The sequence below is a fragment of the Camelus dromedarius genome, chromosome 16 (genome assembly GCF_036321535.1).
Source record: "Camelus dromedarius isolate mCamDro1 chromosome 16, mCamDro1.pat, whole genome shotgun sequence".
Taxonomy (NCBI): Eukaryota; Metazoa; Chordata; class Mammalia; order Artiodactyla; family Camelidae; genus Camelus; species Camelus dromedarius.
Window position 1 is genome coordinate 34,014,819 of NC_087451.1, and position 15,209 is coordinate 34,030,027.

The following is a 15,209-nucleotide window of genomic DNA, read 5'->3' on the forward strand; positions in this document are numbered from 1 at the left end:
TTCAGTTATACACATATATATTCTCTTTCATATTCTTTTTCATTATAGGTTATTGCAAGCTATTGTATATAGTTTCCTGGGCTCTACAGTGGGAGCTTGTTGTTTATCTATTTTATATATAGTAGTTTGTGTCTGCTAATTCCAAACTCCTAATTTATCCTTCTGGGCCAGCCAATATTAAGCAACACCCGGACGCTGCGTAAAGGATGCCCTGTTAGATCAGCCTGCAGTTGGACCTCACATAGCTCGTTAAGTTACACATGCAGGCATCAAAATGAATCTTTCCAAGTGTAGATTTGCCTCTCAGATCAAAGAGTAAAGCACGTGTCAGGTAGAACCTTTTGCCTAGCTTAGATACCAATATGCATGTTGAAATATTAACAGTCATTTGAGACAGCAGCCGTCCGTCAAAGAAGCAGCCATTTGTTTAGGAACAAAGACGGCGGCCCACACTCTCCCAGTCATTAATCCACATTAAGCAGTTGATGAGTATGTCAAAATGCGTATCCATCTTTGTGCATCCATCTGTCCAGGTCGTCCCCCTACTTGTGTTCAAGGATATTCATGAAAACGTGTTCTCAAGTTAAATGTAGAGCAGCTCAAGGGGAGACTTTGTTGTGGTGGTGGGATGGGTCTTAGGGAAATAAATACAACAGACTTTTTCATTAGACACTCACGTGTCTTCTAAGGAGCAAGCTACCGCAGCCATCTCCCAATCCCAGGCTGCTCTTAGATGCCCCTAGACTTCCCTGCGGCGGGACCAAGTTCCCAGGCTTCTGGTGAGCCCTGATGAGACTGCTCTTCCCTCGAGCCTACCGTCTTGACCTCTTCCCTGCCCACTGAGCTGGTTCCCAGCATTCCCCCGGGCAAGCCTGAGCCCAGCCTGGGCTCCCTGGAGGAGTGGTCTTTAGCCTGAGATGTGGAACCCCAGCATGAGGACTCACCTTGACCCAGCCACTCCCTCCCCCGACCCCAGCCCCCGCAGAACCACACATCCCCTCCACCCACCCCTACCCCCACGACCCCCCCCCCCACCGCAATCACTTCAGCAGAATTGGAAGTAAATCCGTGCGTTGCTTTTTCTTTGCAATAGCAGGTTGCACTTCCAGTTTTATTTTATGCAAACATGCCCTTCTCTTGCACCCATCAAACTACCTTACCTGGAATTCTGGAGTCATCTATTGGCAGCTCCTTCTTGTAATTTTTTCTTTCCAGTCCTCCCACACAGCCTTACCTCGAATTATTAAGAGACAGTGGAATTTGGAGGTGGTGGTTGGCTGGTAGCGCCACCATGTGGTGGTGGGACACCATAGCTTTGCTGCGTGATGGACACAGAATGACACAGGTGGGGGACCAAAGGCAGCTGAGAAGGGCTGATGACTGAAGCAGCGTGCGGCTTCTAGAAAAGTCACACCTCCAGAAGTTAAGGGCCGTATGCACACAAGTCTATAAAAACGCTCTGTGCCTTTTCCAAAATAGCATCTTTATAGTCAAGCTGTTTTGACCCTGATACCTTATCCATCACTCAGTTCAGTCCTTGAAAGTGTTCAACATCATGTTGTTTTCCCATGTCAGAAAGTCACAGTATAGGCACACCATGCTCTGCAGACACTGTGTGGTTTTTTTGTTTTTTGTTTTTTAACAAATTGAAGGTTGGTGGCAACCCTGCATCAGACAAGTCTGTCGGCACCATTTTTCCAACAGCACTTGCTTGCTTCACATCTCTGCGTCCCGTTTTGGCATTTCTCGTGATATTTAAAACGTTCACTAGGATTGTGTTTGTTACGGTGATCTGTGATCAGCGATCTTTGATGTCACTACTACGACCTGCTGAAGGCTCAGATGGCGGTCAGCATGTTTTAGCAATACAGTATTTTTCAGTTAAGGGATGTACATGGTTTCTTTAGACAAAATGCTACTGTTGACCATTTAATAGTCTACAGTATAGTGTAAGCGTAATTTTTATATGCACTGGGAAACCAAAACATTTATGTGACTGGCTTTATTTCGATATTTGCTTTCTTGCGGTGGTCTGGAATGGGATCTGCAGTATCTTCGAGGTCTGTCTTTCGTATGACCCTACACTGAGAGGAAGGAATAGGCCAACGAAGGAGCAAGGAGCTACTCCCTGCCTTTGATTGTCTACACTAGGAAAGGAGAATTAGAGATGTCAAGAATCCACACTTCAGAACACCCCCAAAATCAACTTGATTTTTCTTTATGTCATTTAGGGGTGCCACATTTATTTTTGTAGTGAATTTAAAATAATGTTATTTGTTATATTAGTCCTGGAAATAAAGAGAATGGTCCTAAAAGCCTGCCAGACATGTGGGCAAAGCCCAGCCAGGACGTAGCAGTTTCTCACGGATGCTTTTTGGGTGACAGGTAGTCGAGTCATTTATCCACCTGTCCATCCACCTACCCATCCAACCCCTAGAGACCTTACTGAGCACAGGACTCATCTCTGGGGGGAAAGGTGAGTTAGGACAGCTGCTCCAACCACTGCAGTTGGGAAAACTTGTATCATAGGGCTCGTGGGCTGGAAGTGGTCTTAAGAGATGGTCTTAAATATTTTTATTTCTTAAATATTTTTTCTTTATCAATGGAGCCTTTTGGAACAAGATACTGAGAGCACTTTCTGGATGGAATAGATGCTCCCCCTCTGCTCTTGGCAGAAAACCACAGATTTAGCTCATGCCTCTGGTCTCACAGGTGAAGAGACTGAAGTCCCAGAGGGTTCCCGGTTCCTGACTCCTGGGACTTTTCCCTCTGCTCTCAGGGCTGTCCTGTCACTCGATGGTCAGTGGGGTCCACTCGAGAGAACCTAATGGACTTGCAGGATGTCCCTGCTTTCCTTTCTGAGGGTCACTCCCTCCTTCAAGGCTTTTTTTTGACATTTCTTCCCTCATCCCCATTTGAATCTCAAGGAGTGCCCCTCCCATCCTTGGAGCAGCTCGAATATTCCAGACAGGCTTTTGGGGAGCAGTCTGCTGGGTGCGTTGCTGTCGGAAGCTTGAATTAAAAGGAGCGGGAAGGGGTGGGGGCTGGGAAGTGAAGGGGGAGAAGTGAATTATCCTTGGCTCCATCTCCAAAGTCCTTGTCCAAACCTGGGCAGTCCTTACCTCCCTCTGCCACTCTCCCTCCTGACCCCTTCTTCCTTCCTGTGGGTTTTAATGATGCTTTTTTTTTTTTTTTTTGCATTCCCAGCAAGAGCAGCGTGTTACAGAAAAAAAAAAATTTACCGTGTTTTGCCCGTATCATGTCTCCAGTTCCTGCATTAATGTCCCCCAGCTCCCCGACAAGGTGTTTCTTTGTCTGACGTAATCCTCCTGGGAGACCAGAGCAGCCTGTTGGAGACTTTGCCTCTTGTGTCCCAGGTCTGTGCAGGCAGGTAGAATGTCCTCGTTACCTGGAGACCCGGCAACTCTTCAGACGAGGAGGAAGAGATTCTGAAACTTGTCAGCCGTTTGCCTGTGAAACCCACCCATCACGGTGCTCGTAGGTCCCTGCACTGGATGGATGGATGGACAGGTGGGCAGATGGATGAATAGCTGTCTGTTTATTTATCATCTCCCTGTTACCTGAGATTGTCCTTGAGAAACTGCTTACTCTTAGTCTGGCTTCACCCACTCGCTACACTTCTCAGGACCACCGTGGTAAATAACATTATTTTAACAAAAAGCCATTAGGAAGGTCAGAATGTCACCCTGCAAAAGGACAAAAAGAAAAACCAGATTGATTCTCGGTTGTTTTGAAAGTCAAGACGCCTCTGCTTTCCTCCACTAGCCCGAATAATCAGAGTGTCAGGTGGCCGTCGGCTGTGTCGAGGGGACCTTGCTGGGAGGCCCAGCTCTGTCATTCACCCCTTCCTGGTGATGTCTCACTCTGAAGGGTGGTTTTCCTTTGAAGTGTGGGGGAGATTCTCTCCTTTAAACCTCCTGACAGCAATGCTATCACTCACACACCGGTACAGACACCTACAACGTGCTAGAAAGACGGAGAAAACGCCTGGGAAGATTGTTAAGGAATGTGCCCACTTCATCACTCCGCCCCCAGTGGTGCCCCTCTGCCAAGCCGGGGGGGCTCTGGCTGCCGCGCACCTGGCCGTCTCCCTGTGTTCTTGGCTCTTGCTATTTATGCCTCAGTTTCCATGTGGACCACACCAGAGAGGTTGCTTCTGCTCTCCTGCGTCTCGGGCTCCATGCCTGACACTGCGCCTTAGCGTCCTCCCCTCCATCTCCCCCTTGGTCCTCCCAGGCTGATTCTGCTGTCCCGTCTCCCGTCTCCGCACAGCGTTTGCAGGCTGCTTGGCTCTTGCTTTTGTGCCACGGGGTGAATGTGTAGCGTCTGTGTTTCTCCATCCGCATCCTCGGCCGGAGCAGAGCCCAGGTGCCTCTTCCTGTTCTCTGCATGGGACCCAGGACCCGGCTGTGCACGGTCTGCTCTGCACCCGCGGCATTGACGGCCTGCCTGGAAATCTGTAGATGATTTTAGGATATGCAGCCCCTCCAGACGGCACAAAATACTTCCTTTTTGACCGCACCCCCCTCCCCGCCCCGTGCTAGTTCCCTGGACTCACTGTCAAGCCCTCCAATGCCACCACACGAGTTGCATGCCCAGAACAAGGAGGGAGGCACCAGGCTGCCCTCCTCTGTCTGCCGAGCTGCAGCGCACAAGGAGCCGTTTATGCCGGACCCCCTCCTCCTCCACTGCCCCCAGCCACCCCCACCCAAATCCCTGGCGACAGGGTTGGCCATCTTGGCACGGGGGACCGATCTCTACACAACATGCACTCTGTTTAGCCTGAGGCAGGCTTGGGGAGGGGGGAGGCACGGACCCCACAAAGCTCGTTGAGAACAGCAGTGTAGCTTCTTTGTGGCTTTCCCAGGCGCTGGAAGTGACACAGACTTTTCTGTCCTCAACTCCCATTGCTGCCCTGTCCATCCTCCCAGACAGCTTGTTATGAGCAATGAGAGGTCGAGAGCAACTGCACTTTCCAGAGCAGACCGCTAAGGGGGTGATGGGCAGGGCTTGGGTGGGCGGCTGTGTTCATCTGGGCCGCTAAGAAAGGCAGCTAGGGCTCAGATGGCAGCTGGTTTGCCTGGTGGCATAGTAGCTGCCTTTAGGGGCTGTTTACAGGCATCCCTCAGTCCCTACTGCCATCCCAGTACCGAGATGAGGACACAGAGCCTGGGAATGGTCCCTGAGGGCACGCTTATGGCAGGTGGCAGATTTGCGGGAGCCTGTGAATTAACACCTCTGCCCACCCCTGCCTCTGGCAATCACGGGACACTCACAAACACTGACGTCCAATGAGTGCTTTCCTTGTGCAGATCCTGTGTGTTAGCTAATCCTTAAGCCCCCCGTGAGGGAGAGAGCACCATGCCCATTTCACAGATGCAGACTGTCCCCAAAGGCACACAGGGAGTGAAGGGCAGAGGTGGGATTTGAACCCAGGCAGCCTGGCTCTGGAGTCTGCCTTTGACCCTTACATGCTCCTGCCTCCCAAGTCACGTACCTCCCATGACCCTAGAGGCTTGAAAACTGCCTCCTCACAGGGGAAAAAGGAGATCAGCTCTGTTGTAAAAAAGTATCTCATCCCCATTGCGAACGCTCTGACCCCTGGCTAGAGGAGTTCTGATTCCATTGTCAAGTCCGTCTTTAAAATCCTATCTCATTGGGAGCGTTGGGAAATAGAAGCAGGTGTAGAAACTCTTCAGGGAGGGCAAATTTCCTAGCCTATCTCCCTGACGGCAAATAGATACATTAAAGGTCGTGTTGCTGGTCACCCAGGGCATTTGTTGCTGCAATAAGAACCGTAATCCTTGCCAGGTGCCTCCATGCAGCCAGTGCCAAGGGAAGTAAGAGGAGGGAAGAGAAGGCTCCAAAGAGGTGGTACTGGATGCTCTGGGCTGTCATTGCGTCATGACCCACTTCCAGCCTGACCCCTGGAAAGCGGACAGACAGGTGGGCTGGGTCCTTGGGAGGCTGGAACTTCCGAGCAAGAGTTACCTGCCTTACAAGCGAGGGAGGTGGTTGGCTGCTGGGAGCCCCAGGTGTCGTGTGGAATGGTAGCCCCCACCAAGGAAGGGATGTTGAGGTCCTAACCCCCCAGGACCTGGGAATGTCATCATCTTTGCCTTATTTGGCAGTAGGGTCTTTGCAGATGCAATTAGTTAAAGATCAGGTCACAGTGGATTAGGGTGGACCCTAAATTCGGTATGACTGATGTCCTCATAAGACAAAGAGAAAGACACACACACGCACACTCACACACAGAGGACAATGCCGTGTGACAACCAGAGACACACCGAGGGAAGACAGCCACGTGATGACGAAAGCAGAGGTCGGAGTGACTCAGCCAGAAGCCAAGAAATGCCGAGGGTGGGAAGGGCTAAGGAAGGCTCCTTCCCTAGAGACTTGGGGGAGTGGGTGTGGCCCTGCTTTTGAGCCTCTAGCCTCCAAGATCGTGGGAATAAATGTCTGTTGTTTTAAGCCACCCAGATTGTGGTACTTGGTTACAGAAGCCACAGGGAACTGATACACAGGGTCCCCCCACCCCGCTTTCCCTCTGCGTCTTCCAAGCCCCACCTGAGCATCACTCTTAACCATTTTTTTGTTTGTTTGTTTTTGTTTTGCAGGGGGAGGTAATTAGGTTTATTTGTTTGCTTAGTTATTTTGATAGCGGTACTGAGGATTGAACCCAGGACCTCGTGCATGCTGGGCACTCACTCTACCACTGAGCTCTACCTCCTCCCTTGAGCATCACTCTTGAATCTGTCCTCTTCTCTGTCCCGATGCATCTTGTTTTCCCCACCCCTTTGATGGCCCTCATTTCCTATTACAAAAGGAGGTTCAGGTTCGGTTTTGTGTTTGTTTTTGTTTTTTTCCCTTAAGCCGCTCTCAGTTCACTTTGGACCCAACTGGAGGAAAGCAGTGGCTTTCTCCTTCTCTGAGCAGCCGCCTTCAGATGCTGGCCCACGGGATTCAGCGCTGTCCCCTGCATTGGAGCTATTAAACTGTTTAAGAAAGAGGCCTTTGTCATAGGGAACACGGCCCTCAGCTCAGAAACAAGACACAGATTGTGCCAGAAAACAAACAACAGGGAAAAAAAAAGGTCCAACCACAAAATTCTTTGGGACTTCAGTCATCAGCCTCACACTTGTTCTTAAAAGACACATTTCCTTTCTTCGGTGTAATTCCATCAGATAGATTGTCGGGTTTTTAATTCTGTCCAGCACCGAGGGCTGGGTGCCTCCACCCAGCTCCCTGTTCGCATGACGTCAGGCCTGCCTGCAGGTGGGGGAGTCAGAGGCGGCCATGGGGGAGCCAGGGGACTCAGGGCCTGAGTTAGGTATTTTTTCAGTACAGGGAAGGGAGAAGTGATTTAAAAAGTCACAGAGGCCAAGTGACAAATGTTTAATGATCTTGTAACTTGGCACTCAACTTGGGAAAGACCTCAGAGAGCCTCATCTCATGCAGGAGAAAAACAGAAGTAAAGTGACTTGCCCCAGGCTGCACCATTCCCTAACGTCAGACTGTCACTGCCTGCTCAGGACCACTGACCAAAATGCCCCTTGACCCGGCCTGGCCCTGGGAACTGCTTCAGCAGGTTGGCCTCAGGGCCCGCAGCCCGCTCCTGACTGCCAAGGGAGTGGGCCAGTGGGGCAGATGGAGGCTGGAGAGGAGGGGGCTTTCCCCGGGCCTCTGGGAGGGAGCCCACATCCTGGTCGTGAAAACAAATGCCCTCCAAGAAAGGGTTTTTTAAAAAGACAGGCAGACAAGGGTCTGAGCTTTCAGATGATGGCGAAGTGGGTGTTTGTCCCGACTTCCTTCTCCAGGTCCCGGATCTCTGCTTCTCCGACTCTGCCTTAGGACCAGGCATGACATCCACCCCGGGGGCGTGACTGAGCACAGGTCCCCACCTCCGACGCTGAGTCAGCACTTGAGGTCCGGGGCAGGGTGCACTCCGCATCTTCGAGAGGCTCCCCTGTGCTGTGATGCACCGCACAGCAGGAGAACCACGCTTCTAGAAGGAAAGTGGAGAAGAGGGGCTTAGGGGACCCCATCCCCATTTCCACTGTCTCTTCCAAAAGGAGATATGCTGCCCAAGGCCATGGCTTTCCTCAGTCGGGGGAGAGGGGCACCGCTTCAGAGAACGAGCATCTCGCTGCAAGTGAATGTCAAGGAAAGAAACGCCGGCTTTTTAACCCAGGAGGGCGAATGATCACAGAATGGGCAGGACCTTATGCAAAGTGGAAACGCGAGGTCTTTTGTCCAAAAAGTAAGAAAAAAAGCTTTTTCCTTTTTCCCTGATGGCTCTCTCGACCTGCCATGGTGTTTCGTTTTGTTTTAGTTTTAGAATTTTTAATTGTGGCAAAATATACGTAGCATCAAATTAGCCATTTTTAAGTGTCGGATTGTGCCGTTGAGTATGTTCGCATTATTGTACAACCATCACGACTCTTTATCTCCAGAGCTTTTCATCTTACAAAAGTAAAACCCTGTCCCCGGTAAACAGCAGCCCCCCATTTCACCCTCCCCCAGCTGCAGGCAACCACCGTTTTACTTTCTGTGTCTCTGAATGTGACTGCTCACTCTGGGTACCTCATACCAAGGGAATCATTTAGTCTTCGTCTTCCTATGATAGGCTGATTGCACTTCGCGTAACGTCCTCGGAGTTTATCCATTTTGCAGGCTGTGTCAGAGTCTCCTTCCTTTTTAAGGCTGAGTAACGTTCCATTGTACGTATAGACCACATTCTGTTTACGCATCTGTCGTGGGTTGCTTCTGCCTCTGAGCTGTTGTAAACAATTCTGCAGTGAACATGAGCGCACAAATTTCTCTTTGAGACTCTACTTTCAATTTTGCTGTGTTTATATCTAGAGGTGGAATTGCTGTATCACATGGGAATTGATTTTTAATTTCTTTAGGAATTTTTTCACTTCGTTTTTTTTATCTGCCATTTCATGCTGTGCACCCTCGGGTTCCTGCTGTGTAAGATGCACGTACAGTATTGAAGTGAGAGTCATGTCAGACTCTTCACCTACGTGTGGTTCCCACCTTGATGCTCAGTTTCTGACCTGCGATTTATAGATCTCTGGCTGTGATTCCTTCAGCCTGGTTCTGATCCCATTGCCTGCTGGTCTGTGGGTACAGAAGTCCTCATCGTGCACGCACACCGCGGGCGCTGAGCCTCGTGGCCCCAGGCTCTGACCTCATGTTCTGCGTGCTTGAACCTGCTTCTTCTCCTCCACCTTTACCTTTGCGTGGACTCTTCGGAGTGTCTCATCTGCTTAAATTTTGAGCTGCTTCTCTGCTCTTCCCCATCCATGCTGCCCTTCTCCATTGTCCCCGTATCACCAAGATCTTGACTTTTGTATCCTGCCCCCCGCCCCAGACTTAACTCTTCTTATGTGCTGTTCTGTAACCCACTGACCTCACCTCTCCCCGTTACTCCTACAACGTCTTGTCTGTCCATATTGTTGGTCCTGGCTTTCCCTGGCCTGTCCCATCCTGCTGCTGATCAGATCTCAGCTGTGATCCACGGTATTGACTGTCAAGGTAAAAAATTCAATTTGTGTCCCTCTGTGGTTTAGTTAAATACATGAAAGCATGTCCTTTGACTGAGGGTCTTTGTAGATGCAGTAACAAGGAAATGCTGCAGCTTTCCAGGGGAGGATTACCTTTAAGCTCTCTGGAAGGTTCCTCATATCACCCAGTAAAGCATTGGAAACCTTTCAAAGCAGACCGAAAACTCCAACCTCAGAATCACAAACACTGCTTTCTGGTAGGGTCATAGCCAAGGGTTTAGCTGGATCTAAGACATCCTGCAAATGTTCTTTGCTTATTGCCTTTTAGATTACTTTCTATTAAAAAAAAATGAGATGGGAAAAGGATAGATTAAATGAAATTGAGGGTAAGTAATAGGTATGTTTGGCAGAACAGATCACCCTGAGATTTCTACGTGTTCCCAGAGGAGCAACCAAATCAATTCGAATGGAAACAGCAATCAAAGCTACAATGAAAAATAAAGTTTTAGGGACCTAGAGGGAAAAAAAATCTGAGGATGCAGAGGAAGAGAACTCACCACATTGCAAGTGAATTTAATGAAAAGAAACACAATTAGACATATCCTGGAAGATTGTTTGAGTTACAAAAAGTGTCACAAAACCATCCAGTTAGGAAAAGCAGTTTACTTATGAAGAGATTAAATTCAGATTGATCAGAAATGAGGTCTGATGAAAAGGGACATTCACTGAAAGGATTTAGGAAATTAAGAACAAGAAAGCCTGCAGGCTCATGAACAACGAAAATGGGGTCTGTAAAATCTCACACTCACACGCACACATATAGTCACATACCTCATTCACTGTTTATACACGGCTCAACAAGGCAGTTGTTCCATAATTTCTTTGCCCAACAACCACTGTCTACTGACTACACCTCTCTGTTAAATTTTAATTAACTGAGAGAGAAGATGTTTGGCTCAACTCATCTTTGTTCAGGGAGTGGCCATCAAACGACAGACACACACCAGCCTGTATCCACCTTGGGCTAGGTATCCACTCTTGGTCTGGCATGTGGGCACTCCAGACAGAAAAAGAGCTCAGCTCTTTCCTGGTCAAGCCAATGAACTGGAGAAGAAAAAGGACAAGTATCTGAGCCTGGGTTTCTTGGAGACCAGAACTTAAGGCAAAGCTGACATTCTACAATTTATTATTAGGAGCTACGTTCCCGGGGACGTAAGAGTGAGGCAGGGGAAAGAAGTGAATGACACAGGGAAGGCAAGAAAGTAGATCCAAGGCATATCACCAGGCTGGTCACAGCTTCTCAAAAAAGCAATTCTCGATGCTCAGTCATGGGTGATGAAGAATGTCTTCAAGGAGATCCAGCAGAACTGCTGAGTCTCAGAACTGTCTGTTGGAAGGTGCAAAGGGGGTGGTAGAAGAAAGGACAAGCAATTTATCTCAAGACTCCTTCATCTCCGGCTTGCTTGGTCCAAGTCCACCTCCCCTTTGCTTCTGAATTGCATTACCTGTCCCCGCAGGGCTGCTGTGTGGCTTTAGTCAGACGGATGTGGGCACTTCAGCTGCCATAAGTCCAGGCTCCCTGGGTGAGAAATTGAGTCCTTGCTCCTCCCTGAGACCATCCCCAGTGTTGGGAGATGATGTGACAGACTGCAGTTGAGACTTTAGGAATGGCATGTTCTCCAGAGAAACAGAACCAGTAGGATATGTATAGAGAGAAAGGCATTTATTATAAGGAATTGTCTCATACAGTTGAGGTGGCTGGCAAGTCCACATTTGCCCTAAGGGCTGGCAGACTTGAGACCCAGAGGAGCCAATGGTGCAGTTCTAGTCCTGAGGCAGTCTGCTAGAGATTTTGTTTTCTTCCTCTGGGGAGGGTCAGTCTTTTTCTTCTAGTCACTCCTCCAACTGATTAGATGAGGCCCACCCATATTGAGAAGGGCAATCTGCTTTACTCTACCAATTAAGATATTAATCTCATCTAAAGACAGCCTCACAAAAACACGCAGAATAATGTTTGACCGCATATCTTGGCATCCCACAGGCTAGACAAGTTGGCACATAAAATGAACCGTCACACATGAGGATTTCTGGGGCTGCTCAAGAAATTCTCTGCCAAAGTCCAAAATTCAGGCAGAAATACAGGTAACTGGGGTGGAGCAGACTGGTCTGGTAGACGAGACTTGGCAAGCAGACCAATCACCATGTCTGGTACAAGGTGATTACTGTGTAGTTAGTTATTGTTCCACAGAGATTATCATTGATTGATTATGTGTTTATCTTTAAATTCTAGCAACTTGCCTCTTGCTGATAAAACCTTTATTATTTAAACTGGTTATATGTTGAGGGTTTTTTTTTTTTTTTTTTTTGCCATACTTGAGAAGAATGGATACAAAGAGGTTTTAAGGTTGAACTTTAACTTGAAAACTATTATTCCATACCATAGATTTTGCCATCCTAATCATGTTCTCTTTGGTGGAAAGAAAATGAACCATGACCACATGACAATATAGCACAAGATACATGTGTGCCCCTGTGGGTGTGGGTGTTTTAAAGGGGATGATTGGGAATTTGTGCTCCTTATAAATGGAAATGATGATGTCTTAAGAGTTGCTTAAAGATGTGTGAGCTCTTCTTCTGTCATTCTCTTCCTTGGGGGATTCCTTATGGATTTCTGATCTACCCCACGGCCCCACCCCCATGTTCTTGCCTACATATATGTACTCATCACTCAGGACAGGCCCACATTGTTTTCATTGTAATCATAACAAAATGGTTAATGATATAGTTTACATCCTCTTTTTCTTGCTGACTCTTGGAAATCTGGTGAGCATTTTCTACTTACAGCACATCTCAATTCGGATGTACCATGTTTCAGACACTCAACAGTCGCATGCATGGGTCCTGGCGGCCATATTGGATAGCGTAGCTCTCGGGCAGTCGTTCTGAACCTTGGCTGGACAATGGAGCCACCTTGGGACCTTTAAAACACTGATGCAGTGATTCTGATGTGATGGGGTTGGGCTGCTCAGGCTGAGGAGCCTTTTGGGTTGAGAACCACTGGTCTGCAGGGCACTCTTCTGGGAAGGAGAGTCCTTTCCCCGACTCTGACCAGACCTCTTCCCCTCCATCACCATGAGACTCACATTGTAAACAGAAATTAAGCAAGCTCTAACTTGGGTCATGGATAGAAGAAAAACAGAAACAGGATGGTATTAAATTCCTTCTGACAGGCAAGAGTGAACAAGCTGAATTCAGTTGTCTTCTGTGGGTCTGTTTACCAACAGACTCAGTAATTATTTGTTTTGCTACTGCCCTTTACGCTTGCAGTGCGTTTCTTGGTCTCTGAGAATCAACAATCATTTAGAACACTGCAGATTTGGCGAGATACCCCACCCCCACCCCACCCTCGTGTTCCTTTGGGAGTTTCCAACAGGAATGAAAGGATTCCACGAGGATTCCTGATTCCTGGAGAGAACAGCAGAAAGACACAGGATAGGGGACCCCGGGTACTGTGACTTCTGCAGAGCCCATTTTTCTTTGCCTTGGACAAGCAAACTCCCCTCCACAAATAGAAACCAGTCCAGACAAACCACAGGGACTCAGGTTTCTAAACATATCCAGAAAAGATTGTTTCAGGGAAGTGGACATATGAGCCATGAGTAACTCAATCAGCGGGAAAACAAACACGGTGACGCCCCACATCTGAAACCCGGGGTGCCTGCCGGCAGCTGTTTGCCAGTTCCAGCAGCTCGCAAACCCTGGGGCCCCCATCTGCCCCGTTGATCCCTCACACCCGAATTAGACTTCCCAGGGCTGGTGCAGAGCTGGGAGCCATGCGTCTTGGGGAACAGAAAATTGCTGAAGGTTTTCTGGGGGCTATGAATCCAGAGGAAAATACACAGAGAATAGAACCATTGGGAGGAAGTGACACTTGCTTGATTTTTACTCTGTTGGGTGTTCTCAATCCAGAATTCAAAAAGAAGCATCTGGTTCAAGCGAAAGCTTTTTGCCGCAGTGAATATGTCTGGGAAGATGAATCTAATCAGCCTTGGCCACCAAGCTGGGCAGCTCTTCATTGGCTAGGATGTCAGACCCTTTATGTTGACCTTCAGGTAGAGGAGATGGGCCAACCTAGGCACCCTTATCCATCCAGCCTGTCAGCCATAGTCAACAACTGCAAATGGCCAGCTGCTGTCAAGGGTACAGTGTGGCTATGGATGGGAGGGTTGGTGCAGTTTGATGAATCATTCACACAAGAAAAATTTCATGAATTTACTAATAACATTCAAAGACAAGCTACTGTGCCTATCAGTATAGTTCCTATAAAATCAGCCCCGTCTCTCATGGTCTCCTACAGTTTACATTATCCTTTTAGATTAAGGTGTGGGGAGAGGGAAAAGGATCTCGATGGCCAACCTTTTCCCCACTCTGTTCCCAACCAGTATAATGTCCTTTTGCAACTATTTTAACAAGATATCGTTAGTTTTCATTTATGTCATGTGTCAGAAACAGAAACACAGTTCAAATTGTCTTCAGCCAAAAAGAGAACATGCTGGTTCACAGAGCTGAAGACTCCAGGGAATCTGACTTCAGGAACAGTTTGATCCAGGGCCACAAATGGTAACACCAGGCCTCTCCTTATTTTTCTCTCCCTCAGCTCTGCTTTCTTCAGTGGTGGCTTGCTTTTCAGGTTCTACATGGTGACAAGATGGCTTTCTGCTAACAGCTCTCGTCCTATCTCCTTCCAAGTTCAAGTCCAACAGAAATAGTCTTTTTCAGTAGCTCCCTTGGGGTCTAATTAGACTGAATGATACCATATACGCCCCCTTGAGTCAATTACTGGGACTAAAGGATGGAACTAAATCCATTGTCCAGAGTAAGATGATAATCTGCTTTCTGGAGCTTGGAAAGGAGCCTCAGCTGAGCTCCATGGACTGAGAGTCGGGGAGGAGGGTTCCCCAGAGAGAACGCCTGGTCACTCTAAGGTGTGAGAGGGGGCCTTCATACTCTTGGTTCTTCACGGTTGATTCCGCTCGTCTTTGGATGGAATCACACAGAGAGATGGTGCTTTGGCTGTTTTTGGTGACAGTGTCATTGCTGTCATGCATAGAGGCTCCCATCAAATTCAGAGCCTCTCAGGACCCACTGGAGATCAGATTGAAGAAAAGTACTTGGTAAACTGCCCAGCACTTTGCAAACTCAGAGTGTGCAGAAGACCTCTTTTCCTGCAATTCCTTAGGACCTGTGAAATTAGCTGCTTCCTTTAACATCTTTAGTCTAAATGCTGAAGAATTGGGGGAGTCATTCTCCAGAGAGGTAGCCTAGCTCGGTGTTATAAAGATGGACTCTGAAACCGCCCTTCCTGAGTCCAAGTCTAGGCTCTGCCATTGACAAGCTGAGTGGCCTCGAATAAATTACTCAACTTCGCTGTGCCTTGGTGTCCTCATCTGTAAACTGAGGATGAGAAGATTGTTTCCCTCGTATTAATGTTAGTACACGTCAAGCTCTCAGAACAGTGTCTGGCACATGGCAGATACTTCAGAGTAAAAATAATAGCTTTTACTATTATAAAGTGGGCTCCTCTGTTTAGGGAAATTAATTTCTAAGTCTCTCCCAAAGAGATACTGAGGAGGAAGGTAGCTAAACTTTTCCTACATTCATTCAGAGTCTTGGTCT

General features: G+C 48.2%; 1 protein-coding gene across 15 annotated transcripts in view; it reads left to right on the forward strand.

Moving 5' to 3' along the window:
• Nucleotides 1-15,209, forward strand: part of SLC39A11 (solute carrier family 39 member 11) — a 351,831-nt gene that overhangs the window by 301,096 nt on the left and 35,526 nt on the right. The window contains exon 9 of one of the 15 annotated variants that reach the window (XR_010384564.1): nucleotides 14,191-14,959. The exons of 11 other annotated variants lie outside the window; for them this stretch is intronic. Coding sequence is in view for 1 of the 4 variants with exons in the window: in XM_064495590.1 (XP_064351660.1) it covers nucleotides 8,097-8,316 (220 nt within the window). In the remaining 3 variants the exon portion in view is untranslated. Of the gene's footprint in view, nucleotides 1-7,841; nucleotides 8,076-8,096; nucleotides 11,862-14,190; nucleotides 14,960-15,209 lie in introns of those variants that run through there. 3 more of the 15 variants (XR_010384565.1, XR_010384563.1, XM_064495590.1) reach the window with 3 other exon arrangements.